Source organism: Lampetra fluviatilis, chromosome 42 (genome assembly GCF_964198595.1).
Source record: "Lampetra fluviatilis chromosome 42, kcLamFluv1.1, whole genome shotgun sequence".
NCBI lineage: Eukaryota > Metazoa > Chordata > Hyperoartia > Petromyzontiformes > Petromyzontidae > Lampetra > Lampetra fluviatilis.
Window position 1 is genome coordinate 456,896 of NC_136316.1, and position 24,654 is coordinate 481,549.

Sequence of the window (24,654 nt, forward strand, 5' to 3'; positions counted from 1 at the left end):
TCATTTGCAGGACCACTTATTGTCCACTTGTACCACTGAAAGATGCCCTTGCAACAACACGTGATCCTTATGGCGGCTCCCCCCGGGGTACCAAATAATACAAATTGGCCGAGGCAATTAAATAATTTATTTCTGTGACACTATTTTTCCCAGGGGTGTTTCTTCACTCCGCCACTGGAGTACCAATCAATCTGAAATCGGTGCTACTCCGCGATGTGGAAACGCAGCGAGGACGATTGTGCCGAAACCCTGAACGCTCGTACGCACCGTAGTGGTGCCTCGTGAGTACAGCTCGTCGAGATGAGTCGATTGCCGCATCGCCGACCATCAACAGACTAAAAATGACTGCATCACGGACATGATGCGAGAGCCGGGGTTCAAGTGACTGAAAATGATCAACACTTGTTGCCACGGCCACAATTTGCCCTTCGAGTGCCCGAGTAGTGCGGCTTAGATGCAGCGACGGTTTCATATCATCTGCGGGCTGCTTTGAAGTTGTAGGCCTCGCGTGGGCCATGTGACACGAATTCGTGGGCCATAGGTCCTCCAGCCCCGCAGGAGAGTAGACGCTCCTTCCCCACTGGCACGTCCGATATCAGCCAGCGACATCGCTCACGGACGGGCGGATTTTCACGGACTATTTGCGACGCCAAACCAGAACCAGATTGTTGCTATGCTGGCATAGGGGGCCGGGCTAATGCGACCGTCGGCTGTTATCGGGTAACGTGCATCCGTCGGTCATCTCAAGTCAAGTCAACCAATGGCACCTGGGGTCTGTCCCCGTGACCTGCCAGCGAGCCTTTGTACCTGGCCCGGCACAGGCACCGTGGTGACGTCTCCGTCACTTCGTGGCGAATGGTGGAGGTATTGGTTTTGGCATATCGGGTAAAAGGCTCCCATTGGGCCTCGTAAGAAGCTGTGCACTCTTCAATGACGACCCGACATCGGTCGGGCGCATCTCACAGAACAACAGCGGTACCCCCTGTCGTCTGTGCGCGCGTGCCGCAATGCGCGTGACCGTTAGCGGCACGGCTCGTGTTGTGGACATAGAACAACAACCTTCCCGAGCCGTGCCGCGGCCGGTTCGTTACAGCCCCCCCTCCCCCCCCGGTGTGGCTCGGTTAGTAGGGTCCGTTGTAGGGTCCGGTTTGTAGGGTCCGTTGGGCTCCGTGCATCATCCGATGGCATGCGGTCCTCCTGTGCAAGCTGGTGAATGCCTCAAACCTGAAACACTGCTAGATTGCAATTCCCTTATTAGCTGAGATGCAACAAAAAAATTCGTCGCTTGTCTTGAATTATTTTGTGTTTGCTGAGAAAAATCTTTTTTGTTCCCTCTTTGGGAAAATTGCCAGCGATGGGAGAGAGTTCGCGCGTCCGGGGTTAGTTTGTTGAGTTGGTGGCGGTTTTAACAGTCACACGACATCGATGCGTGCGCACAAAAAAGTGATTTGTTACGGTCACGAATATATTTAATGAAGGAAAAAAAAAGATTCGAAAGTTGGGTGTTCTGGAGTGTGTTTCCTCCTGCAGTCACTGTTTAAATGTCTTTATTTTTGGTTTCTGTTTTTGGATGCAGTTTCTTTTTCTGCCGGTAGAGTAAACTTTGGGAAATAAATGTCAATTTCAAAACTGTCTTCTGCAAAAAGTTTTTTTCTGTAGTGGATTTCCAGTGTAATGTTTCATGGTTTTATGTTTTTTGAAGATTGACTTCGTTTTAATTATAATCTCAGTTATTTTTCACAGTTTCCTCCAGCTAAATCACCCACAATTGCACGCGTTCTCATGAGATCTCAGAATCTAAGGAGGTTTGAGCCTGGATCGTCCTTGAATGTGAAGTCGCCATGCACAAATAGTTTGCAGGTTGTGGGGCTCTGTGGTTGGCAGCAGTGGGCAGTGCAGCTCTCTACACGGTTGTACTGTATTTCTATGCTACCGCATCTACGTTCCCAACCGTCACCAACCCGCAATGACCAGCGTGTCAGAGGAAGTTCAAATAACAAGCATGAGTCATTACGCATTAATTGTTAAAAGCAAACTATATAAAGTGATTTTTCACGAGACAAATTAACCCTGCAAACGAGTAGGAAAGGTGTCATTACAGTCATTCAGGGCAGCCAAACAACTCGGGTAACAGCGGTCAACCCAGTGGGCATGATGCAATGAGTGGGTTAACGATTGAAGAGCGTTAACGAATCTCAGTGACATCTTAAAACTCATTGAAGACGTTAACTTCATGCAGTTCATCTCAATATGCATCACTCGGTTAAACAAGAGTGAAGTGAGACAACTGAACAGATATAATCTCAATGGGATATCGCACCACTCAAGGGCAACACGATGAGAATCAGAACAGTTTTGTCGACTGGAGGAATCCGATGAGCTATAAAGCTCTTTTTCCACAGACGTCCAGGAACCCTCAGGACCCGCACAGAGTGGGAGGCTGTCACCGATAGGCCTGGACATGCCCACGTGCTTGCGAAGTGAGCTTCAGGCATCGTGTCATCGTGAGACAAACACCCACCAAGGGCTCTCACAGCCAGCAGTGGAACATCGTCATGGATTACCCCCGGAAGACGACATCACCGAACCACTTGCCTCTGACCACAATTGCCCTCTGTGCGCCTGACATAACTTGATCTCAGAAGCTAAGCAGATCAAAAGCCTGTTAGTACGTGTATGGGGTACGACAACTGCATACCGAGTGTTGTAGGTGTGGGGCTAAGATTGGGCCAAGGGATGGCATTCCACCAATGGATTCGTCTCAAAATCTCTCCGTTCATTGAGGTCTGTGGATTGTTCTCTCACTCCGGTTGCTGAACGAATCCTTGATAAGGTCGCACTTGTTACACACAAAGTGCTTGCCGCAAATGAACCACAGCACCACAGCACCACAGCACCACAGCACCACAGCACCACAGCACCACAGCACCACAGCACCACAGCACCACAGCACCACAGCACCACAGCACCACAGCACCACAGCACCTTGCCGATCTCGTCAAGGGGCACAAACCATCGTCACGCGACCTCCGGCCATCCTCGCAGCAACGTTTGTTGGGTAGCCATCGAACAAAGTCACGTGACTGCATCGCGCGCTTTCAGATGCGCTTCTGCGGCCGTCTGGAACCTTCTTCCTTCCAATAATAGGAAGCCACTGCAGCTACGCACTTTTAAATCTACATTTAAAACTAATTTATTTATAAATGTTTTTTGTGTTTAGTTTATTTTCCTTCCCACGCACCTCCGATTGGCGCGGTTGGCTACGTACGGTGCAAAAGAAGTTCAACGTACATCTTGGTGATTGGCCTGAGACCATTAACACTCGGGATCCTCATTTTAAAGCCGGTGGATGAATCCTGGATTCGCCTCTCAAGGCTACATTGGGCCTTCGTTTATTTTCGTCGTTGTTGTTGCAATTGCGGCCTTTGTATCGGCCTGATATTGAGGAAAGTTACCTCTGAACTAATATTGAAGTAATATTGAAGTCATATTTAAGTAATATTGCCCAATAACGACAGCTGGTGGGGCAGTGACGACCCCTTCCCCCGCCTCCTGTTGTTGTGTTCTGTCTCGTGTAAGGAAGTGGCTTTTGGGGTTTCTTTTGCTCGTGTCTCAGAAGCGCCGTTCCTGGTATCGTATCTCACAACGGCAGGACAAGACACAAGAGGGGGGGGGGGGCAAAATGAAGAGAGGAAAAACCCCACGACGGGCGCGATTGACTTTGGGAACAGACGACCGGACAGACGACCACGGCGCACGTGACCCCCGTGGAGCCAAAGTAGAACAACATCACGACGAGTCGTCGGCGTGATGTTCGCAACAAGCGCTGTCCCTGTACCTGATGACGCGGGTTGGTGGGGCTGGAACTTTGCCGCGGGCTCGCCACCCTTGCCCCTCCACTGCGGAGAGTCTTTATTGCAGAACTTGAGGCTGAATCAGCCGCAGAGAGGCCCATGCCATGACATCAACTCCCACTGATGGCGAAGTTCATTGTGGCCTGGAATTACCTCGGGGTTGCTCGGCTTGCAGTGCAGCCCTCTGTCAATCGACTGCTGGATGAGAGCCTCCCCGGGCTGCTGAGTGGGGGGATATTTGACCATACTTCACCGCGCTGGTGAGTACGGCTTGGAAACATGGAATACAGTTGTGTAATGGATTCGCTGCACCGTCCTCTGCTGCGCACAATGTAGCCCCGCAGCAGCCTGTAGCAACTTGTTTGTGCAGAGCGGCTGCCCATCCAAACACCATCCAGGCTTAAGCCTGCTTAGCTTCCCACATCCCACACCGTTGCGCGGTTTTAGGATGATTTGACCATCGGAATTTTCAGTACCGTACACAGAGGTCTCAACACACGGACAAAGCTGCCCGTATAGCCTTGCGGGCTTGCTAGGACAAGTGTGACCCGGGTAAATCAGAGATGCACACACACACAAGGTGCACACACACACAAGGTGCACACACACACAAGGTGCACACACACACATGCTGTTGCACGATGATACACACAAACCTACACACACCGTACACAATACAGCTACAACTATCCCCATCAGCGGCCTGATGAAGCTAGTTGTAATTACTGGCGAAACGTCGTACTCAGATTGTAAATGTTGTGGCTTGGCTCTCCAACACACCGGTTAGTGCTGTACTAGTGACGAATTGGCACGTTCTGTTTACGTGACAACCCTTACTCGTTGGCTGTGTCGGGTGGTGGCGGGTTCAACGACACATTTATATATTTACGCGATCTAACCCCAACAAACCCTCTATTATGGATGTCATGGTCGCGACAGCTGCTGCTGCTGCTGCGTGTCGCAGTGAATGTCTTTCGGTAAAGGCACGGAGCATGGGGACTCCTGCAGCCACAACAACTTCACATCAAGATCGGACGCCTTTGTTCGATGCGAGAAGTAACGCGCAAACACACAGACACACACAGACACACACACGCACAGCGACACACACACACAGACACACACACGCACACAGACGTGTGTGAAGTGTAGAAGGTTCTGTGTGTGTGGGGGTATGCGTTTGAACACAACGTGCATTCCATTGCATATGACGCTACGCAGCCTCAGTGGACTAAACACCGATCCATACGTCACTGGGTGCCCGTGTCTGGTTGTCTGCCAAGCAGCGGGCGGGTGAAGGAGCCGCTGCGTGAACAACGATTTGAGCGTCGTCGGTGAAGCGTTCGCGGCCTGGAGCTCGGGTTGCCAACACTCCCGGATTGGCCGGGAGTCTCTTCCGGAATTGCTAATCGATCTCACAATAATCCTGAATTTTTTTTATTATGAGATATTTGATGAAAATAAACTAGTATTAGTTAAAAAAAACACACGATCAGTGTTGGCAACCTTACGAGTAGTTCGCTGCTAAAGGTGCAGCCCTGAAACTGCTCGCTCACGCCACTGCTGGCGGATGGGGCTCCGCTATTTCATCGACGCATCGTCACGTGGTGACGCCGCGGCTCTGCGGTGGCGAGACGTCAACTCCCTCGCCTGGTTTGCAGAAGGCCCCCTGCCTTCAAGCCTCGGTGTCGGGAGTCTGCGTGGCTCTTGCCTTGTGGTGGCATGGATTCTTCTCCGGGTCCTCCGGCTTTTCTCTCCACATTTAGAATCAACGTCACGCGTTTGGAGTATTCGCCTGCAATACATTCCACGTGTTAAGCCGTTGAGCTATAATGTGTGGCCAGGTCGCTTTTGAAAAAAAAGCTATTGAGCTCAGTGGGGCCTTAGCTGGTAAAATAAAATAATTAAATATTACTGTATACCGAGCGGAAAAACTTGTGTGGAAATTAAATCCACCCCCCCCCAAAACCCCCAACCCCGTACGTACCAGCTGCATGCGTTTAACAAATCTCGTGGATTTACCGCTCTCGAGTCTGCAGGCGATGTTAGAACTCTACCGGAGTGCATGGGTCAGAGGCGCCCACACACCGGGTTAAGAAGAGGGGGGGGGGCAGGCGGGGATGGGGGGCAGGCGGGGGTGGGGGGCGGAGGGACAGGGGAGTCGAGTGTCGCATTTCATTCCTTGCGCTGGGCCCGTTGCGACCACGAATCGTCGCCGTGGCTTTGTCCCAGTCACGATTTGTGTAAATTAGGGTCGCGTCTCATTGGGCTGAAGCGAATCCCATCCGCGTGGGAAATCTTCTCGCTTTGCTGAAGGCATCGCATAGTTCGCGTGATGAATCGCGCTGCAGTTGAACTGGCTCCTCCGAGGGAACATTTCTTGAAATAATTTTAGAAATATAAAATAACTACGTACATTATTTTTGATTGTTTCTGTCATCCAAATGTACGATGTTGCGGTTATAATTAAACTAAAGTTTGTGTATTACCAGGTAGAGGCCCACTGAGCTGTGTAGATCTTTTTCAGAAGCGACCTCATCCAGCAGTGGATTGACCAACGCTGCGGCTGCTGCTGACAATGATAATGATGATGTTGGCGTGCGAATGGAGACGTGGGGCGGCGGGGTGAGGGTGCCGAACCCATGCTCGTTTTGAGCTTAGAGCGATATCAGACTCGAAAGCGTTGAGGGACGCGCGTTGACCTTGGCTTGAAGTTTAAACACGCGCACGAGGGCGAATTCCACCACCACCACCACGAAGCAGCCGCAGCAGCAGCCGCAGCCGCGGCGCTCTTTGAAGTTGCGGGCGACACGTGGCTCTGGGCTGCTTCGAGATTCATTCGGGGAGGGCTCCTCGAAGCGTGGCTCAGCGCGCGCGCCTGTTAGTGACGAGGCCGCGCGACGCGTAGAATATCGTCACTTGGGAGACAAAGGCGGCCGGGCGTGGTGCTGGTCACCCATCGTCTCGTGTGCCGTCTCGGCCTTGATAATTTAAGATTCTGATTTTGATAGGTGATCGCTAACAATACTTACCCCAAAGGTCTGTTCATGCTATACGGGGGCTCTTTGTTAGTGATTGGCGCACTGCGCTTTGAGCCCGACCACCTGCAATTGATCTCCAGCCATGGCTAACGTCAATGGCGAGTGGGGACTATCGTAGGCTGCGGCATGGATACCGTGCAGGAGAAATTACGAATGAAACAACACAGGGGTCACGTGGCCTCCCGGAGAACAATGGAACGTCATCTGCATCCGAGACTCCGTCGGGATTGAGTCGCATGTGGAGTTGATCAGCGGGCACCCCGCCCATCGCCGCGGTTCTGTGTGCAGCGAGTGTCGTGCGTGTGATGCCGCTTTTGTAACCTTGTGAATAACGCCCGCAGCAGCAGCAGCAGCTGCCACCGGTTTACAATTTAGAACCCGGTCTGGTATTTGGCTCTGCCTGCAGGCAATGACTGGCACAGGCTTGCTGCCTCCTTCTAATCGTTAACAGCGACAGTTACAGTTCGGTGTTTGTATTTTGTGGATATTCTCTGGGTTGACACTGGTGAGACAAGCCCATGAATGAGGCTGTCTCCGGTGTCGGCCACTCACTTACAAAGACACCGCATCATACACGACCAGAGACACGCGCTTGTGTGCATGTTGACCATGCACAAGTACCGTGCGTGCTTCATGCAGCGCTCGGTTCCTTGCAAGGGGCTTCTATTTGGTGTTTGAACATCTTAACACAACTCCTGTCTTATTCCCAGAAGGGATACAACCTATTCTTATTATTTGTCATACTTCGATGCTGGCAAAAAATAAGGTCCCTTATTAATAGTGTTGTTGTTATTACATTTGTGGAACCAGGAAACCCTCCACCGAGTCTCACGACCGGTGATCAGGAGAAGGGTGCTGCGAAGTTGTCGCAGGGCCGTAGGCGGCGATGATTGCTGAATATGCGCCGCCTACTCCAATCGAATAATAATTATTAGTCGATTGGAATGATCGACTAATAATGATTAATAATGATGAATACTAATAATTATTATGATTAGTCGATAGTGAATACATCGCGCTTTACTCATTTCGGACGACAAATTTGGGCCGCGACGGCCTCGGGCTCGCGAACGACATCGCCAGAGGGGGGGGGAGGGGGGAGGCCGCTGGAGTCGAAACGGCGAAACTTCTTCAGCAGCAACAAGAAGAAGAAGAAGCCACCGCTGGGCCGCAACACACCCGCAAATTATAAGAAATGTAAGGGGCGGGGGGTGGAGGGGGCGTGGAGGGGGGGGTGGAGGGGGAGGGGGGGTGGAGGGGGCGGGGGGGTGTAGGGGGAGGGGGGGGTGGAGGGGGGGGGGTGGAGGGGGCGGGGGGGTTGAGGGGGTGGTGGAGGGGGAGGTGGAGGGGGCGGGGTGGCCCAATCCAAAACGTCGAGAGAGTCACCCTCGTTATGCAACCCTCTGCCGCGTTGCGTTCGGAGATTGACCAACCGAGTGTGCGGTTTGTGGTGCGTGTGGCCTGGACAACAAAAATTGGCAAAAGTCGCCACCCCTTGTGAGTGGTTGGCTGAGGTGCCATCTGTGGAGGAAGTGCGACGGGCGAGAACAGGAAAGCGCCTGGCAGAGACGGTCTCCCAAGCGAAATGCTGAGGGAGGGTGGCATCTGTGTGCAGACTGCCCTACGTGACATCATCACAGCTGTCTGGACCACAGGACGGGTTCCTCAGGTTTGAAAAGATGGGGGACCGCATAGACATTAACAACACAGGGGCATCTTTATTCTCATTGTGCCGGGAAAGGTCCTGGCAAGGATTATTCAACATCGCCTTGCCAGGCACGCTGAGGAAAGGCTTGTGGAGCCTCAATGTGGTTTTCAGATGGAGTGTGGTCCTGCACAGATGCCATATTTTCTCCGTCTGCTATAGCAGAGGTGTAGGGAATTCCAACAAGACTTACATCTCTGCTTTATTGACCTGGTCAAGGACTATGATACCATGAACATGCCAGGGCTCTGGGTTGTTCTTTGTGCTTTCGGAGTCCCTGATTCTGCTCACAATCATTAAGGACCTTCAAGATGGTGGACAGGCCCGGGTAAAGCTACGTGGCCATGAGTCGGAGCCATTCCCTGTTTACTTAGGGGTGCGACAGGGATGTCCTCTGGCTCCCACATTATATAACATCATCTTTGACCACGTAGTTCGAGAAGCTTTCCAGGGCTGTACCGGAGAAATGTACATCTAGTACAGATTCAACGGGAGGCTGATCGATGTCCGGGTGCGGTCGAGGGATGGCTCCCTATTGGTCAACCATGTTATGTATGCTGATGATCTGGTGATTGCTGCTCACTCAGAGGAGGAGTTTGAGGCGCTGCTGTTGAACCTGGAGGTGGGGTCTTACCATCAGCCCCACCAAAATTAAGCACCTACCTGGGTATTTTGTGCCACCAAACACTCCACCCCTCAGCTCCCCATTGGTGATGGAGCAGTTGTGGAGAGAGTGGAGAGTTTCCCATACTTGGGCAGTGTGCTTATGACCGGCTCCAGTTTAACAGCGGACGTCTCACTTCGAATCAGTCGGGCGGCATTATCTTTTCATCGGCTGCGCAATGCTGTGTGGAAGCTACCTGGTCTGTCGCTCCGCACGAAGCTTCGGGTCTTCTCGGCCACAGTCATTCCCTCCCTTCTCTATGCTTGTTAAACATGGACCCCTCTAATGGAACATCTGCGCCGGTTATAAACATTCAGGTTGGCCTGCCAACGATCCATCCTGGGTTTAACCAGGCTGTATTGTGTGAGGAGCTTGCAAATCCTAAAAAAAGATCTGAACACATTCCAATCAGTGAGCTCCTCCGGCAGGCAAGGCTGCGTAGGCTGGGTCATGTAGCCCTCATGCCCAGCCACCGCATACCCAATCTGGTTGGCCGCATAGAGGGGGCTAAACGGGCACGACATGGGCTGGAGAAGAGATGGACTGATGCGGTACGGGAGGATGTGGAGCTGAGTGGACTTGCCGATGATTGGTACCAGCGGTGTCAAGATCGGCCTCCATAGAGGAGGCTCGTGCAGGACGCTACTGGGCAGTTGGAGGCAGTCGCCCTCCAACCACAACGGAGAGGGCAGAGGAGCGACGCTCACAACAACGAGCGGAGCGCCGGGCGCCAAAAATATGAGGCAGCAGCAGGCGGCGGCAGTGTCAGCAAAGGAGGTGGCTGATTCACGGTGCCCTGGGGGGTGCGTGCGGGATTCTTTTCTGTTTGTTTCCCGCGGGAGTTCCACGCGGGCGGCAACGAGTTTTGTAGTAAGATGCCCTCCGCCGTGGCCCGTCTCGCGATGTAAATCGGAATATTTAATTTTTACTGGAGGAATCCGATGAGCTATAAAGCTCTTGTTTTACAGATGTCCAGTAGGGGCACTGGGTAAGAACGTTACGACAATCAAACAATACACAAACACGACAGGGGTGAAAAGTACAGGCAAGGTAAACAAGTCACCCAAACACAAACAAATAAAACACTAAACCATCTCTCCATCCTACCAGACAAAGCCCACTGAGGTATCCACTTATTCTTCAGAAGCGATCTGGCCACAAATGATAGCTCAACAATGTGGCCCATTATTTGGACATTTATAGCAGCCAAACACTTGAGACGCACGTTGGTTCTAAACGTGGAGAGGAACCCGGAGAAAAACATCCACGCGACCACGGGGAGAGAAACGCAAACTCGAAATAGACAGCAGCAGGCGTCAGCCCCGACCTCCTGCATGCCAAGCGAGGTAGTTAACATCTCCTAGCCACCGTGGCGCCCCTTTGATCAATAAATAAACGACATGAGTTCTAATTGCGTAATCGATTTCGAAGGTTCGGAAATGCAGCAAAACAACAGCGAGCGACCGCGAGACGCTCGGTCTCGCCGCCCGACCCAGTACCACGAGGCCAACGCCGCCGGGTGCGTCGACGCGGGCAAAGCCCCCACACCTTCCCTGTGTCTGTTGCTGACGAAAGTCGCGGGACTGCGTTGCAAGGACCTTGAAGCGAACCCAACACCGCCCCAGTGGCCCACACAATCGGCACTTCCACACTGATCTGTGTAATTCTCATCATCTGGAATTTGACTCAATGAGGGGCTGGACCGCAGAATCAGCTGCCGTGTCTTTGTTTGTTTGTGCAGTCATTGGTGACCGACACGAGACCAGCAACCCGCTAGGTTCGCGAACTTCAATCACGGGCGGTCAAACCCCTGCACTTGGTGGAGGTGGCGTTGGCCGTGGTCTCTGCCCTCTGAGCCCCCCCCTCCCTTCCTCCGGGGAGAAGCGTCAACTTAGAGCGACTTATTTTAAGCTCCAGTCCCATTGGGTCCCGCAAGTGTGCACGCCCCAGGCCAGTGTGGAGATTGGAAGGGTCGTGGCCGGGGTGGAGTTACCACCACGTGTTGCCGAGACACTTGAGACTCGAGACACACCGCAGACTCACGCAGACAGACAGACACAGACACACATACAGACACACGCTGACAGACAGACAGACACAGACACACAGACACACGCAGACAGATACACGCAGACAGACACAGACAGACACACACAGACAGACACAGACAGACACACAGACAGACACACGCGGAGCACGCACGCATCCGCCAGTGTCTCCGAGTCACGCAGCTGCTGCAGTCGTTTGTAAGTGGCTAAAATGTCAAACTCGCGGCCTTGGCGTTGAGTGAATATTAATTTACTCTCGTCGTGTTTTTTGCGCCAACTGCGCTCGTTGGCCTTGTCTATGGAGCCATTGAGTCGCGACTGCCACGTGCGGGTCGCGGCTTCGTGTCATCGGTCGCGTCGAGGGCTCAGCGCGGAATGCGATGTCTCTTGGTCGACATATTTTGGATGCGGTGTGGGTGCTGTGTTGGATGATTCGTGGTCTCTGAGTTAGACGTGTTAAAGGTTCTGTATGGGATGTGGTGTGGGTGCTGTATGGGATGTGGTGTGGGTGCTGTATGGGATGTGGTGTGGGTGCTGTATAGGATGTGGTGTGGGTGCTGTATGGGATGTGGTGTGGGTGCTGTATGGGATGCGGTGTGGGTGCTGTATAGGATGTGGTGTGGGTGCTGTATGGGATGCGGTGTGGGTGCTGTATAGGATGTGGTGTGGGTGCTGTATAGGATGTGGTGTGGGTGCTGTATAGGATGCGGTGTGGGTGCTGTATGGGATGCGGTGTGGGTGCTGTATGGGATGTGGTGTGGGTGCTGTATAGGATGTGGTGTGGGTTCTGTATGGGATGCGGTGTGGGTGCTGTATAGGATGTGGTGTGGGTGCTGTATGGGATGCGGTGTGGGTGCTGTATGGGATGTGGTGTGGGTGCTGTATAGGATGTGGTGTGGGTGCTGTATGGGATGTGGTGTGGGTGCTGTATGGGATGCGGTGTGGGTGCTGTATGGGATGCGGTGTGGGTGCTGTATGGGATGTGGTGTGGGTGCTGTATAGGATGTGGTGTGGGTGCTGTATAAAATGTGGTGTGGGTGCTGTATAGGATGTGGTGTGGGTGCTGTATGGGATGTGGTGTGGGTGCTGTATGGGATGCGGTGTGGGTGCTGTATGGGATGTGGTGTGGGTGCTGTATGGGATGTGGTGTGGGTGCTGTATGGGATGTGGTGTGGGTGCTGTATGGGATGTGGTGTGGGTGTTGTATAGGATGTGGTGTGGGTGCTGTATGGGATGTGGTGTGGGTGCTGTATGGGATGCGGTGTGGGTGCTGTATGGGATGCGGTGTGGGTGCTGTATAGGATGTGGTGTGGGTGCTGTATGGGATGCGGTGTGGGTGCTGTATGGGATGCGGTGTGGGTGCTGTATGGGATGTGGTGTGGGTGCTGTATGGGATGTGGTGTGGGTGCTGTATGGGATGCGGTGTGGGTGCTGTATGGGATGTGGTGTGGGTGCTGTATGGGATGTGGTGTGGGTGCTGTATGGGATGCGGTGTGGGTGCTGTATGGGATGTGGTGTGGGTGCTGTATGGGATGCGGTGTGGGTGCTGTATGGGATGTGGTGTGGGTGCTGTATGGGATGTGGTGTGGGTGCTGTATGGGATGTGGTGTGGATGCTGTATGGGATGTGGTGTGGGTGCTGTATGGGATGCGGTGTGGGTGCTGTATGGGATGTGGTGTGGGTGCTGTATGGGATGTGGAGTGGGTCGCTGTATTGGGTGCGGTGTGGGTGCTGTATGGGATGCGGTGTGGGTGCTGTATGGGATGCGGTGTGGGTGCTGTATGGGATGTGGTGTGGGTGCTGTATGGGATGTGGTGTGGGTGCTGTATGGGATGTGGTGTGGGTGCTGTATGGGATGTGGTGTGGGTGCTGTATGGGATGCGGTGTGGGTGCTGTATGGGATGTGGTGTGGGTGCTGTATGGGATGTGGTGTGGGTGCTGTATGGGATGTGGTGTGGGTGCTGTATGGGATGCGGTGTGGGTGCTGTATGGGATGTGGTGTGGGTGCTGTATGGGATGCGGTGTGGGTGCTGTATGGGATGCGGTGTGGGTGCTGTGTTGGATGTTGCACGGCAGTGGCGCAGAGGTGACGACTCGTGCCTCGCAGCAAGAAGCGCCTGGGTTCGATTTGTGGCTTATCATCACGTGGACATTTATAGCAGACAAACAGTCTGACGCGTGACGATGATTCTAAATGTGGAGGAAAAAAACCGGAGGACCCGGAGAAAAATCTACGCGACCACGGGAGAGAAACACCGCAAACTCCAAATATACAGCAGCAGGCGTCGTCGTGGTGGCGATCGAACCCACGTCCATCTGTACGCCAGGCGAGGTCGTTAACATCTCGCCACCGTGACACTTGAGTTGCCATGCCATGTTTAGTTCTTTTGTAAGAAGCACGTGCAACATTTCTTTGCATAATTCAGCAAGCCAGAGGTTTGATGTTGGCCTGAGCGAATCGCTGTACATCGACGCGAGGCGGTGGCCGACTCGGTTTGTCGTGCAGTTCCATTTTCTTTACGTTCAGCCAGTCTGGCGGCGGCTGCCTCGAATGATCCACAGGGCACCTGTTGCCGCGCGGATGACAATATTCATGGGCTGCATAAAATAACTTCCTCCGACTTCTCGCTCGGGCGCAGTCTCCCACGTCTAGGCTCAGCCGGAGCTGTCCAGGGCTGAGTTGTAGAAAATATGTTTCCTTCTCCCCCCCACTCCCCCCACCCCACTGCTGTCTTGTCTGCGGGGGGGGCGAGGGATTGAGTCAAAGGAGTTGAAGTTTTTGGGGGCTCCGGAAGAAAATGAAATCCATGAGAAAAATAATTAAGCCATAGCCTCTGCCATTATTCTTGAAATGCTTTGTTTTATAGAGGCCCCGTTTGTTTGTTTGTTGACCCCCGCGTTTCGGCTGAGTTTGTGGTGCCGTGGTTACGGAATGTGAAGACCGTGAGTTCTAAGGCCGTGAGTTCAAGTCCCAGTCGGGGATCGACTCAGTTCCTCGTCCCTGCGGGGGGTCGATGAAGTGGATTCCACTTCTTGTGAATTGTTGTAGAGGATCGTGGGTGACGTCAAGATGTAGAGTACAGTACGTTAGTCAATCCACTGCTGGATGAGGGCCTCTCCAAACCACGCGGCTCACGGGGGTTATTTGACTGCATTTACCACGTTGGTCGGTGTATATTGACGAAGGTAGCATAGACATGGGAAAATACTTCACCCGTAAGGTAACGAAGCGTCTGAACGCAAAGTATTGTGGCCTAGGGGGGGGCCCTAACGCAACGGCAGCCGTCCCTGCGCAGCGCAAGGCCAAAGCGGCACCCGCCCGCGTGCGCCGGTGACGAGGCGACGTCGACGAGGCGACGTCGCTCCCGGCTCCTCTCCCCTCTCGTCGTGTCCAGGAGCAAGCATGTGGGAAGACTTTGGCGACTTCCGCGCGGAGGCCGAGGGCTCCGGGGCGCGGAAGGGGAAGACCGCGGCGCCGCGGTCCTTCGCCCCGATCGACACGGTGCTCACCGCCGTCGAGGACACGGGGAGCTCCTCGTCCGAGGTGGCCGGCGGGCGGCCCCGCACCACTGGACCCCCGGGTTCGACAACCGCCCCCCCCCCAACCCCCCCTGCATGCACACCTGTCAACCCCTAATCAGTGCTGCCTACCTTATTGCAGACCAATTCAGACCTTATTGGTCACCCCGTGCCCCTTATACATCTCAACGTTCATCCTACAAAGCCCCATCACGAGGGAGAAACACAAACAAATAGACACAAAAGACAAATTTTGTTGCCCGTATTGAAACAGCTGTACGCCGTATAGACCCGAAAACTCGATTCCCCTTTACACGAATGCGGGTGAACCGCGTGGGTTGGCAGCATTGTGCATGGAACGGCCGCCAGAAGCCGTCGCGTTCTCCCACGAGGATTTCGTGACCCCGCCGACAGAGACGGGAGCTCTTCGCGTTCGTGATGCCCGCGCATATCGGCCTCTCGATGTTCTGACGCGGTTGCTGGCTCCACCGCCAGTGTCTTCAACGAGGAGGAGGATGAGGGACGTCAAAGCCAGGGGGAGGCGTGCGATGATGTCCCAGTCTCTGGACGTCCGCGTTGTTCCGCTCTGTTCGCCAGCGCTCCGCAAACGCGACTGTCCTGGCCTCTTGAGTCTCCCACCTTGGTGGTGATAAGTAAAAAGAAAAGTCTGAGTTGACTCGAGCCGTGCCGCGCAGGTGCGGGGGGGGTCCCACTGCTGGGGGTGTGGGCCGTGGAGCTGCACGGCGAGCAGGAGGGGCGCACGCGGCTGGAGCACCGCACGGAGCGCTACGAGACGCCGCTGCCCGTGCTGCGCCGGGGCCTCCCCTTCCCCGTCACCGTCACGTTCAGCCGCCCCTTCGAGCCGCGCTCCGACCGCCTGCAGCTGGAGCTCTACATCGGTGAGGGCCGCTCGCGGCCGCGATACGTCGACCCCGCCACCCCACGCCACGTGCGTGTGTGGCCCTTTGTCTTTGGGCCCGTGACTGTGAGCTAGGCCCGTGACTGTGGGCTAGGCCCTGTCAAGGGGCGTTGACTGGTAGGGCCCCCTGGAGGTACCACGTGGCAATGTCCCAGGGGGCACGTGAGGTGATTTATAAATGTGTGACATGTCATGCCTGAGAGTCATTCGGTGAATAATCACGTGTGAATCTGCCAATATAAAATAACGACGATGACATTTTAAATCCATATGGGAACCTAGAAGGATGTAAAGGGCCTTTGTGAACTCATTGATCGTAAACAATGCGGCTTTACAAGAGTAACCAGCAAGCGCGAACATATTCCGTGACGCACGCAGAGCGTCCGTTGAGTTTATGTTTTTATTCACTTGCGGTTGCTTAGCTAGTTAGGGATATGCCTCACAAAATGGACAATTGGTTAAAATGTTGATGTTCATTAATGAATACATTTATTTCTCAGAAACACGTTGGGTCAGGCAAGGGAGTTACTCGGTTGATCCACTGGGCTAGAGGTTTGCCTCACCACGCCGTGGGAGTTTTCTCTGCGCTGCTCCATTTCCTCCAAGATGTTTGAGAACCCACTGAACCCGACATTCTGTTTTGGCTTCCCCAGGAAAGTACCCGAGGATCGATCGTGGCACCTACATCCCAATCCCGCTGGCCGAGCCGGGCGAGGAGGTGGAGCCCGGCACCTGGAAGGCGACGGTCACGGGCTCGCAGGGCGCGCGGATGGCCCTGCTCGTCCACACGTCGCCCAAGTGCATCGTGGGCAAGTACCGCTTCCACGTGGCGACGCTGAGCGCGGGCGGCCTCTACCGCTCCTCCCGCGACCCCAACACCGACCTCTACTTCCTCTTCAACCCCTGGTGCCCAGGTGAGCGAATCCCGTACCGGGCTGGGCTGCCCCGTAAACGTTCGTGGAACGTCGCACGCGAAACACAAGCGACTTCGTTGCACAACGCCAGTGCCATTGCAATGGCTCGTTAAACACAACAACGAAAAATCGACCTTGTTCAGTTTTCTCATTGCCACGGCAGTCCCCGTGACCTGGTCCTGCTGCAGTGGAGGCTCTCCTCACCATCGTGCCGAGGCAGGCCAGGTTTTCCAGCCCGTTTACTGCACCTCCGTGGAGTTCAAAAGAAACTCGTTTAAGAAACACCACCTTGTGACGGACCCAACGCCGAAGATCCCCTGGGGGTTTGACCTTCCGCTGTGGACATCCAGACCACAACGTATGACGACGCAATGGCCTGATCCACAACTACAAAGGAGACATCACGGCGATTAACACTCCGCGGGCTCCTTATGCGGTGGTCTGGCTTCACCACAGTCGACTCCCGGTGACCGCCTGCGATTGCTTCTGCCCTCCATTTGGCCAAATCCGAGCTCTGAGAATGACATTTTGGTTTGGCTGCCATTCTGCGAGCATTCCCGTCCATGGCGGGGCGGGTGGAGGAAGTGCTGCCCCGCCCATCACCCCCCCCCCCTTACTCTGCGGACCAGGGGTAACACTTCAAACGGCTGTTGGAAGTAGTTCAGCGATATCCACTTCCGCGGGCCGTTCTCCAACGCAGAGAGGGTGTGCACCGCCCTGTGAGAGTCGTTAATGGGTGACACGCGGCGGCGACGGCACGATTCGATCGGGTCAACGCGGCCACCGCTGGCGTGCTGACCGCACGTTTAAATCCAAAGCTCCGGTCAGCTACCATTAAGCCGGCTTCTCTACTGTCCGTGACCTTGCCCCTCTTGATTCATTCGGGGCATTGTCTCAATAAGCCAGATTGCAACAATTCCAAACACTCGGCCTCGCGCCCTCTCTCGCTCTCTCTCGCTCGCTCTCCCCGAGGCTGGCTTGGAGTGATTTTACTGTGGGCCCTGTGTGGGTCATGGAGCTGAGCCGCTGTCAGTCGCTGGACGCTTACCAGTGATGGACTGGGACTAAAAATCGGCCCAGGTATTTGTAAAAACAGCGGGCTCAGATTCAAGTTTTGGAGTTAACTGGATGTTACGATGTGACGTACAGTATGAAAAATAAGAATCGGTTTGACCCTTTCTGGCAATAAGACCACCGGTGTTAAGATGTTCAAACACCAAACAGAGACAAGCCTCATTAGCCTCACGTGCGTGTGGTGAACATGCAAACGAACTCGCTCTGATAAGATGGACGACATTGCCACCTGTTCTATTGCCAGAAAGGGTAAAACCAATTTAAATTTGTCATACTTTGATACTGGAAAAAAGGTCCCCTGATATGTGAAATACACATTAGAGGCCATGAAATATTTTCATAAAAATGTATTTCCTTATTTTCTGATCACATTTGCAATTTCCCCGCACAGACCGGCCCCCCCACCGACCCTCCGGGCATTTGCCCTCCGGACTGCTGCCCTATGGCCAGTCCGGGTCTTGCCGCCACCGCCGACTGACTCACTCACTCACTCACCGTGAGCGTGCTCATGCGTGCTCGTGTGTGGTCGTGTGTGCTCGTGTGTGCTCGTGCGTGCTCATGCGTGCTCGTGTGTGCTCGTGCGTGCTCATGCGTGCTCATGTGTGGTCGCACAGAGGACGGCGTTTACATGGAGAGCGAGGCGGAGCGGGAGGAGTACGTCCTCAACGACATCGGCAGGATCTTCCACGGGACGCGCGACCAGATCGTGTCGCGCGTCTGGAACTTCGGGCAGGTGAAGCGTCGCGCAACGCCCGGCTTGAACCCAGGTAGCTGTGGCGGAGTGTTCGTACGTCTGGATTAAGTCCACCGTAGGTGCAGCACTTGCCCCAACAGTTACAGGCTATGCGGGAGATCTTTGCCTTTTGTGTGTAGGAGCACGTTTTAGGGTGAAGCGGTGGCGTAACGGTTCGCGCACTTGCGCCGTGGACTTAGCGACTTGAGTTCGATTTCCAGCGACGGCTGACATCAGCGCCGAGTCATTTCAGATCTCTTCTGTCGAAACAGCCCTTTATCAGCACTGGGGAAACAAAGGTGGCCGAGCGTGGCGATGGCCACCCACCCGATAGTGTGCCGTGCCGGCCTTAATAGGTGCTCGCTAACAGCACTCGCCCCGACCGTCTGTTGAAGGCTATCTGGGGGACCTTTGTGCTTTCTGTGTGTACACGTGCGCGTGTGTGTGTGTGTGCGTGTGTGTGTGCGTGTGCGTGTGCGTCTCTCAGTACGAGTACGGGGTTCTGGACGCCGCCCTCTCGGTGCTGGACTGCGGCCGCCTCCCGCTGCCCGGCCGGGACAGCCCCGTGACGGTGGCTCGCGTCGCCTCCGCCGCCGTGAGTCCGCAGTGTCCCCCACGTCATGGAGGCAGTCGCCCTCCAGCAACGGAGGGCGGAGGAGCGACGCTCAAAACAACGAGCAGAGCGCCGGGTGGCTAAGGCACAGCAAGTTGGCACAGTAGGGGGCACAGGTGGTGCATCGGGCAGTCGTCTGTCAGTCAACCCGTGGCACCTGGGTCTGCCCCGTGACCTCCTGCCAGCGGGCGTTCGACACTTCACGTGGCCTCAAGGTGCACATGGCCTGGCACAAGCGTCGTGGTGACGTCACCGCCACTTAGTGGTGAATGGCGGTTGTTGTTGTTGGTGTATGCAGTAGCGTGTGTGGTGGTGTGTGTAGTGGTGTGTGTGTGGTGGGCAATACACGTGTGTGAATAGTACTGAGGGTTACCAGATTTCCTTTCGCGCAGTTCTCATGAATGCCAGACACAGTGATGTAGGATTGACGGGCACCTTGTACTCTCGTGGTAGTGCATGGCGCTGACAATCTCCACTCCCCAAGCCATCTTGGCAACCAAGCGAGAGACAAATCCTCGCGCGTCCACCCCTCCTCACGCGCGTCGCAGGTCAACTCCCAGGACGACAACGGGGTGGTGGAGGGCTGCTGGGTGGACAACTACACGGGCGGAGTCGCCCCCACGGCGTGGAACGGCAGCGCGGAGATTCTGCTCGACTTCAAGATGTCGCGGCGGCCCGTGAAGTACGGCCAGTGCTGGGTGTTCGCCGGAGTCGCCACCAGTGGTGAGGATGAGACCATGATGAGGACGACAATGATGACGACGATGATGGTGATGACGACGATGACGGCGATGACGACGATGACGTCGTCGTCAGCTGGGGGGACGGCTCAGTTTGCCGGCGCGAGGTTGAGAGTTCAAGCCGGTTGCCGGTTGGTTGGCACAGGCCGACCGCGAGCACCGTCGTTGTCACCGCGGTCAGCACTGTCGTTGGAGTCGTCGTCGTCGTCGTCGTCAGCGACGTTGTTGCCGTCGGTAGCGGCGCAGCGCCGTCATCGCCGCATCAGCACGTGGGTGGTGCATTGGCCAGATGTAGAGCTGAGCGGACTTGCCGATGACCGGTACCAGCGGTGTCAAGATCGGCCTCTGTGAAGGATGCAAATAGGCAGTTTAACTAAAACTATATATATAAAAAATATATATTCTACCAAGTAAGGCCCACTGAGTTATATAGCTATTTTTCAGAAGCAACCTGGCCATAAATAATAGCTCAATGAAGTGGCTTATCATGTGGAAATTTATAGCAGCCAAATACTCTAAATGCGTTGATTCTAAATGTGGAGGTCAAAACCAGAGGACCTGGAGAAAATTCCACGCGTCCATGGGGAGAACATGCAAACCCCAAATATACAGGTGTCAGGGTCGGAATTGAACCCACGATCTCTTGTATACCAGGCGAGCTAGTTAACATCTCGCCACCGTGGCGCCAGTTGGAGGCAGCCACCCTCCAACCGCAAAGGAGGGCAGAGGAGCGACGCTCACAACAACGAGCGGAGCACCGGGCGGCTAAAACGCAGTGAGGTGGTGTATCTGCCAGTTAACCCGTGACACCTGGGTGTGTCCCGTGACCTTCCAGCGAACCTTCCTCACTTCACGTAACATCAAAAACGTACCTAGGCCTGGCACAAGTCACTCGGTGGCAGCAGCAGCAGCAGCTGTTGTTGTCGTTGTCATTGTGGTGCGACGGTGCAGTGCTGCGCTGCCTGGGCATCCCGAGCCGCCCGGTCACCAACTACTGCTCGGCCCACGACCGCGACGCCAGCATGTCCTACGACGTCTACCTGGACGAGAGCCTGGCGCCCCGCGACGACCTCAACAAGGACTCCATCTGGTAGGAGTGTCTGCGGCGCCCGTGTGCGTGAGTGCATGCGTACGAGTGCAGGCTTCCTTACGCGCGCGCGTGCGTGCGTGTGTGTGTGTGTGTTTTTGCGTTGAGAGTCACCAATCCTGCTCATTGGTGGGCAATTTCTGAATTGGTCCAGGGCCGCTCTTAAGATGATTTGCCCCGGTGGGGAGACAAAGTTCGCTGAGCCTGGTATTGGCCGCGCCTTCCCCCCTCGTGCACCGTGCTGGCGTTTGCTGTAACGCATCGCACACCGAGAGTCATCAACCCAGCGACCTGAGTTTAATTCCATTAACTCGGACTGACCGGCGCGATGAAGTATGGCCAAACCGCACCCCCACCTCCAAACCCCACCAACCTACCCCTCCAACCTACCCCTCCTTCGCCCCGCCGCAGGAACTACCACGTGTGGAGCGAGTGCTGGATGGCGAGGCCCGACCTGCCGCTCGGCTACGGCGGATGGCAGATCGTGGACGCCACCCCGCAGGAGAACAGCGAAGGTGACGCCGACGCTGTGCTCTGTGCAACAAACGCGGGACGGTGCGGATTTCCACTCCAAGCCCCCTACCAGCGGTGGTGGAAATTCAACATCGTAATAGCGAGGACGGGTCTCTTCCTTGAGCTTATCCGATTCATTACGCGGATGGTCCTGCCTAGCCAGTAGCTCGCGCTATTTAAAACACGGGAGATTCGTGGTGCGTGAGCACAGTTGGCAGCAACAAAAAAACGTCGATATTTGGGTGATGTCCTTTGTGAATTTTCCCGCGGGTGAAGGCTGGTTCCCAGCTCTCTGCGCTGGCCTGCGTTTGCGTGCGACTCGACCTTAAATCTACAAACAGCGCCACTCGCGAGACAAGGGCGGGCCGGGCGTGGTGCTGGCCACTCACCCCTTTCGTGTTCCACCGTGCCGGCCTTCGTTGGTGCCGCTGTTACTCGCGAACGGCACTTTGCCCCCGACAGTCCGTTAATGGCGACGTGGCGGGGTGGGGCTGGGGGATCTTTGTCTCCCGCAGGGATCTTCCGCTGTGGACCGTCCCCCGTGAACGCGGTGAAGAGCGGCATCGTGTACCTGCCCTACGACACCAAGTTCGTGTTTGCAGAGGTGAGTGGCCCTCCGGTCCGCGCCGCGTGCCGCGTGCCGCGTGCCGCGTGCCGCGCGCCGCCTCGCAGCTCCAGGGCGCTCCCGCTGCAGACGGACACCGCTCTGTTAAAATTGTAAAATCGTTATTAAATAAAGCAAACATTTAAATCTGATCGTTTTACGCAAGTGAAGATAAATTCACAACCACATCGCTTTAACTTGTGTAGGCTTTGGCGACCAATGTTTTTCATAAAAATATTTTTTTTTTGGGTTAGATCGCATGAATATAAACGTGTCACGTAAACAAAACGTTAATACTTCAGCACACCGGTGTGTTGCAGAGTAAACCCACAACGTTTAAAATTTGAGTATGACGTTTCACTGGCGATTACAACCAGCTTCATCAGACGACAGCTAGAATTGTGAATAAGTCTTCCTGCTTACGGTCTTTGTTCGCCATTTTCTGTTGTTGCTCTGGAGACTTTGAGGTCGATGGTCGATGTTCGGTAGCCACGTTGATGGAATTCGTCTGTTAACAGTGGGCCGTGTGAAGGCTGCCAGCATCCACTCCAAGCTCACGGTCCACCCTGAACTGCATCCGCTGCACAAACCACGGCAGATGCGGATTCCGGATGCACAAACGTAAAATTAGAAACTCTCCAGGAGTGTGCGACTGCGGTCATGCAAAAATACCTTACAACGTGAATGTAAATCTCCGCGCTCCCGCGACCGTCGTTTTTGCTCGGCTGCGTGCGCCGCAGGTGAACAGCGACAAGGTGTACTGGAAGGTGGGGCTGGACGGGGAGCTGTCGCCCGTGGACGTGGAGCGGAGGGCGGTTGGCCACTGCATCAGCACCAAGGCCATCGGCTCGGACAACCGCGAAGACATCACTCACGCGTACAAGTACCCGGAGGGTGAGCGCGAGTGCCCCTGGGGGGGGGGGGGGGGGGGGGTAAATACATGTTGTGATTATGAGCAGACAGGGGGGTGTGTGTGGCCGGGCGCGGTGCTGACCACCCACCCCCTCGTGTGCCGGGCCAGCCTTTATAGGTGTTCGCTAACAGCACTTGCCGCAACAGTCCGTTCAGGCTATAAGGGAGATCTTTGTCTTTGAGCAGTGGTGCAGGGATTAGCACGCCTCAAATGAGTCCCTGGTGTGGTGTGTGAACATCGCCACTGGGGAGACAAAGGCGGCAGGGCGTGGTGTTGGCGGCCTTCTCTCTTGTGTGCCGGCCTTCATAGGTGCTCGTTAGCAGCACTTCCCAGTCTGTTGAAGGCTATGCGGGGGATCTTTATCTTTGTGAGCGTGCACTGTTTATTGGGGAGTGGCATTACAATGGTTAGCGCACTGCGCTGCGAACCGTCCGAATAGCCCCACGAATGATTGACCGTTTGAACGAATGGTCGAATGGACACACGAATAAATGAAGAATGAACGAGTGCGCGCCGCGTGTGCGTGCGCAGGCTCGGATGAAGAGCGCGTCTCGGTGGAGATGGCCTGCAGGTACGGCACCAAGCCCAGCCTGCTGGCGGAGGCGCTGGGCTCGCGGCCCAACCACGACGTCGTCCTGGAGGTGACGGCGCCGCCGGACGGCGCCCTCACCATGGGCCGCGACGTGGCGCTGGGCGTGCGGCTCAAGAACCACAGCGTGGACGGCGATGAGCGCCGCGTCTCGCTGCTGCTGCACTGCGACGCCCTCTTCTACACGGGCGTCGTGCGCTCCGCCGTCAAGCGGCAGAGATTCGACGTGGACCTCCCGCCGGGCGCCGGTAGCGAATGGACACACGGACGGACGGAGGGACGGAGGGGACGGATAGACACATGGACACGTGGAAAGAGCTCAAACCCAGATAGCTGTGGCTGAAATTACTTAAATTAAGCTCTGGATTCGCTATTATTTTTCTCTCTCCATGTATTGGAAGCCCATAAACTTTAGCTGACTCTGCTGATGTGACATTGTGTGTCGAATCCGGTCCACAGTTTGCTTACATTTAATCAATGCCGCTGATGCACTCCCAGAAGGCCATGGGGCTGGTGAGTTGTGTCAAAATTACTTTAACGTTTTATTCACGTGGAGAGAAGGACATGTGAAAGAGATGTAGCATCTGCATCTCTACATGAATAATTTGTAACCTTGATCATTGCCTGCGTATCGATGATGAGGGACTGCTGCTGTGTGGCGTTACCTCGGGGTGGTCTGGGAATGTTTTGGTGTCGTTATTGCTGCCTTGCCCATCTTGATAAATCGGACTTATGAAATTAATTAATTAATTACGTATTCATATTTAGTGACTTGTTTTACCAGTTTCTCAATGTTTTGCCTTGTTATCGTGTGTTTGTATTGTTTGCTGTTGGAACTTTCTGACCCGGCCATACTGGACATCTGTGAAAAAAGATCTTCATAGCTCATCAGCTTCCTCCTCCAGTCTAAATACAGATTCTGATCTGAGTAACAATAACGTTATTGTCATCTCTACATTGTCAGCCTTTCACTTGGTTTGCACTCACCCCCCCCCCTGTCACCCCTGCGGCCCAGAGCACCAGGTGGTGCTGCAGGTGCGTCGGGGCGAGTACCTGGGCATGCTGGTGGACCAGGGCGGCCTCATGCTCACGGCCACGGGGCGGGTGCTCGAGACGAGCCAGCC

The 24,654-nt window shown here is 54.8% G+C and overlaps 1 protein-coding gene across 1 annotated transcript in view; it reads left to right on the plus strand.

Annotated features, from left to right (window-relative positions):
- The first annotated feature begins 14,713 nt into the window (after window positions 1-14,713).
- The window catches only part of LOC144946722 (protein-glutamine gamma-glutamyltransferase K-like), a 12,462-nt gene continuing 2,521 nt past the window's right edge, over window positions 14,714-24,654 (plus strand). Inside the window, exons 1-12 of the mRNA XM_078875852.1 lie at window positions 14,714-14,893; window positions 15,527-15,730; window positions 16,404-16,664; window positions 18,353-18,471; window positions 18,959-19,066; window positions 19,633-19,807; window positions 20,776-20,914; window positions 21,323-21,426; window positions 21,940-22,028; window positions 22,769-22,922; window positions 23,473-23,778; window positions 24,546-24,651. Of these exons, the coding sequence (XP_078731978.1) occupies window positions 14,716-14,893; window positions 15,527-15,730; window positions 16,404-16,664; window positions 18,353-18,471; window positions 18,959-19,066; window positions 19,633-19,807; window positions 20,776-20,914; window positions 21,323-21,426; window positions 21,940-22,028; window positions 22,769-22,922; window positions 23,473-23,778; window positions 24,546-24,651 (1,943 nt within the window). The 5' untranslated portion in view covers window positions 14,714-14,715. The remainder of the gene's footprint in view (window positions 14,894-15,526; window positions 15,731-16,403; window positions 16,665-18,352; window positions 18,472-18,958; window positions 19,067-19,632; window positions 19,808-20,775; window positions 20,915-21,322; window positions 21,427-21,939; window positions 22,029-22,768; window positions 22,923-23,472; window positions 23,779-24,545; window positions 24,652-24,654) is intronic.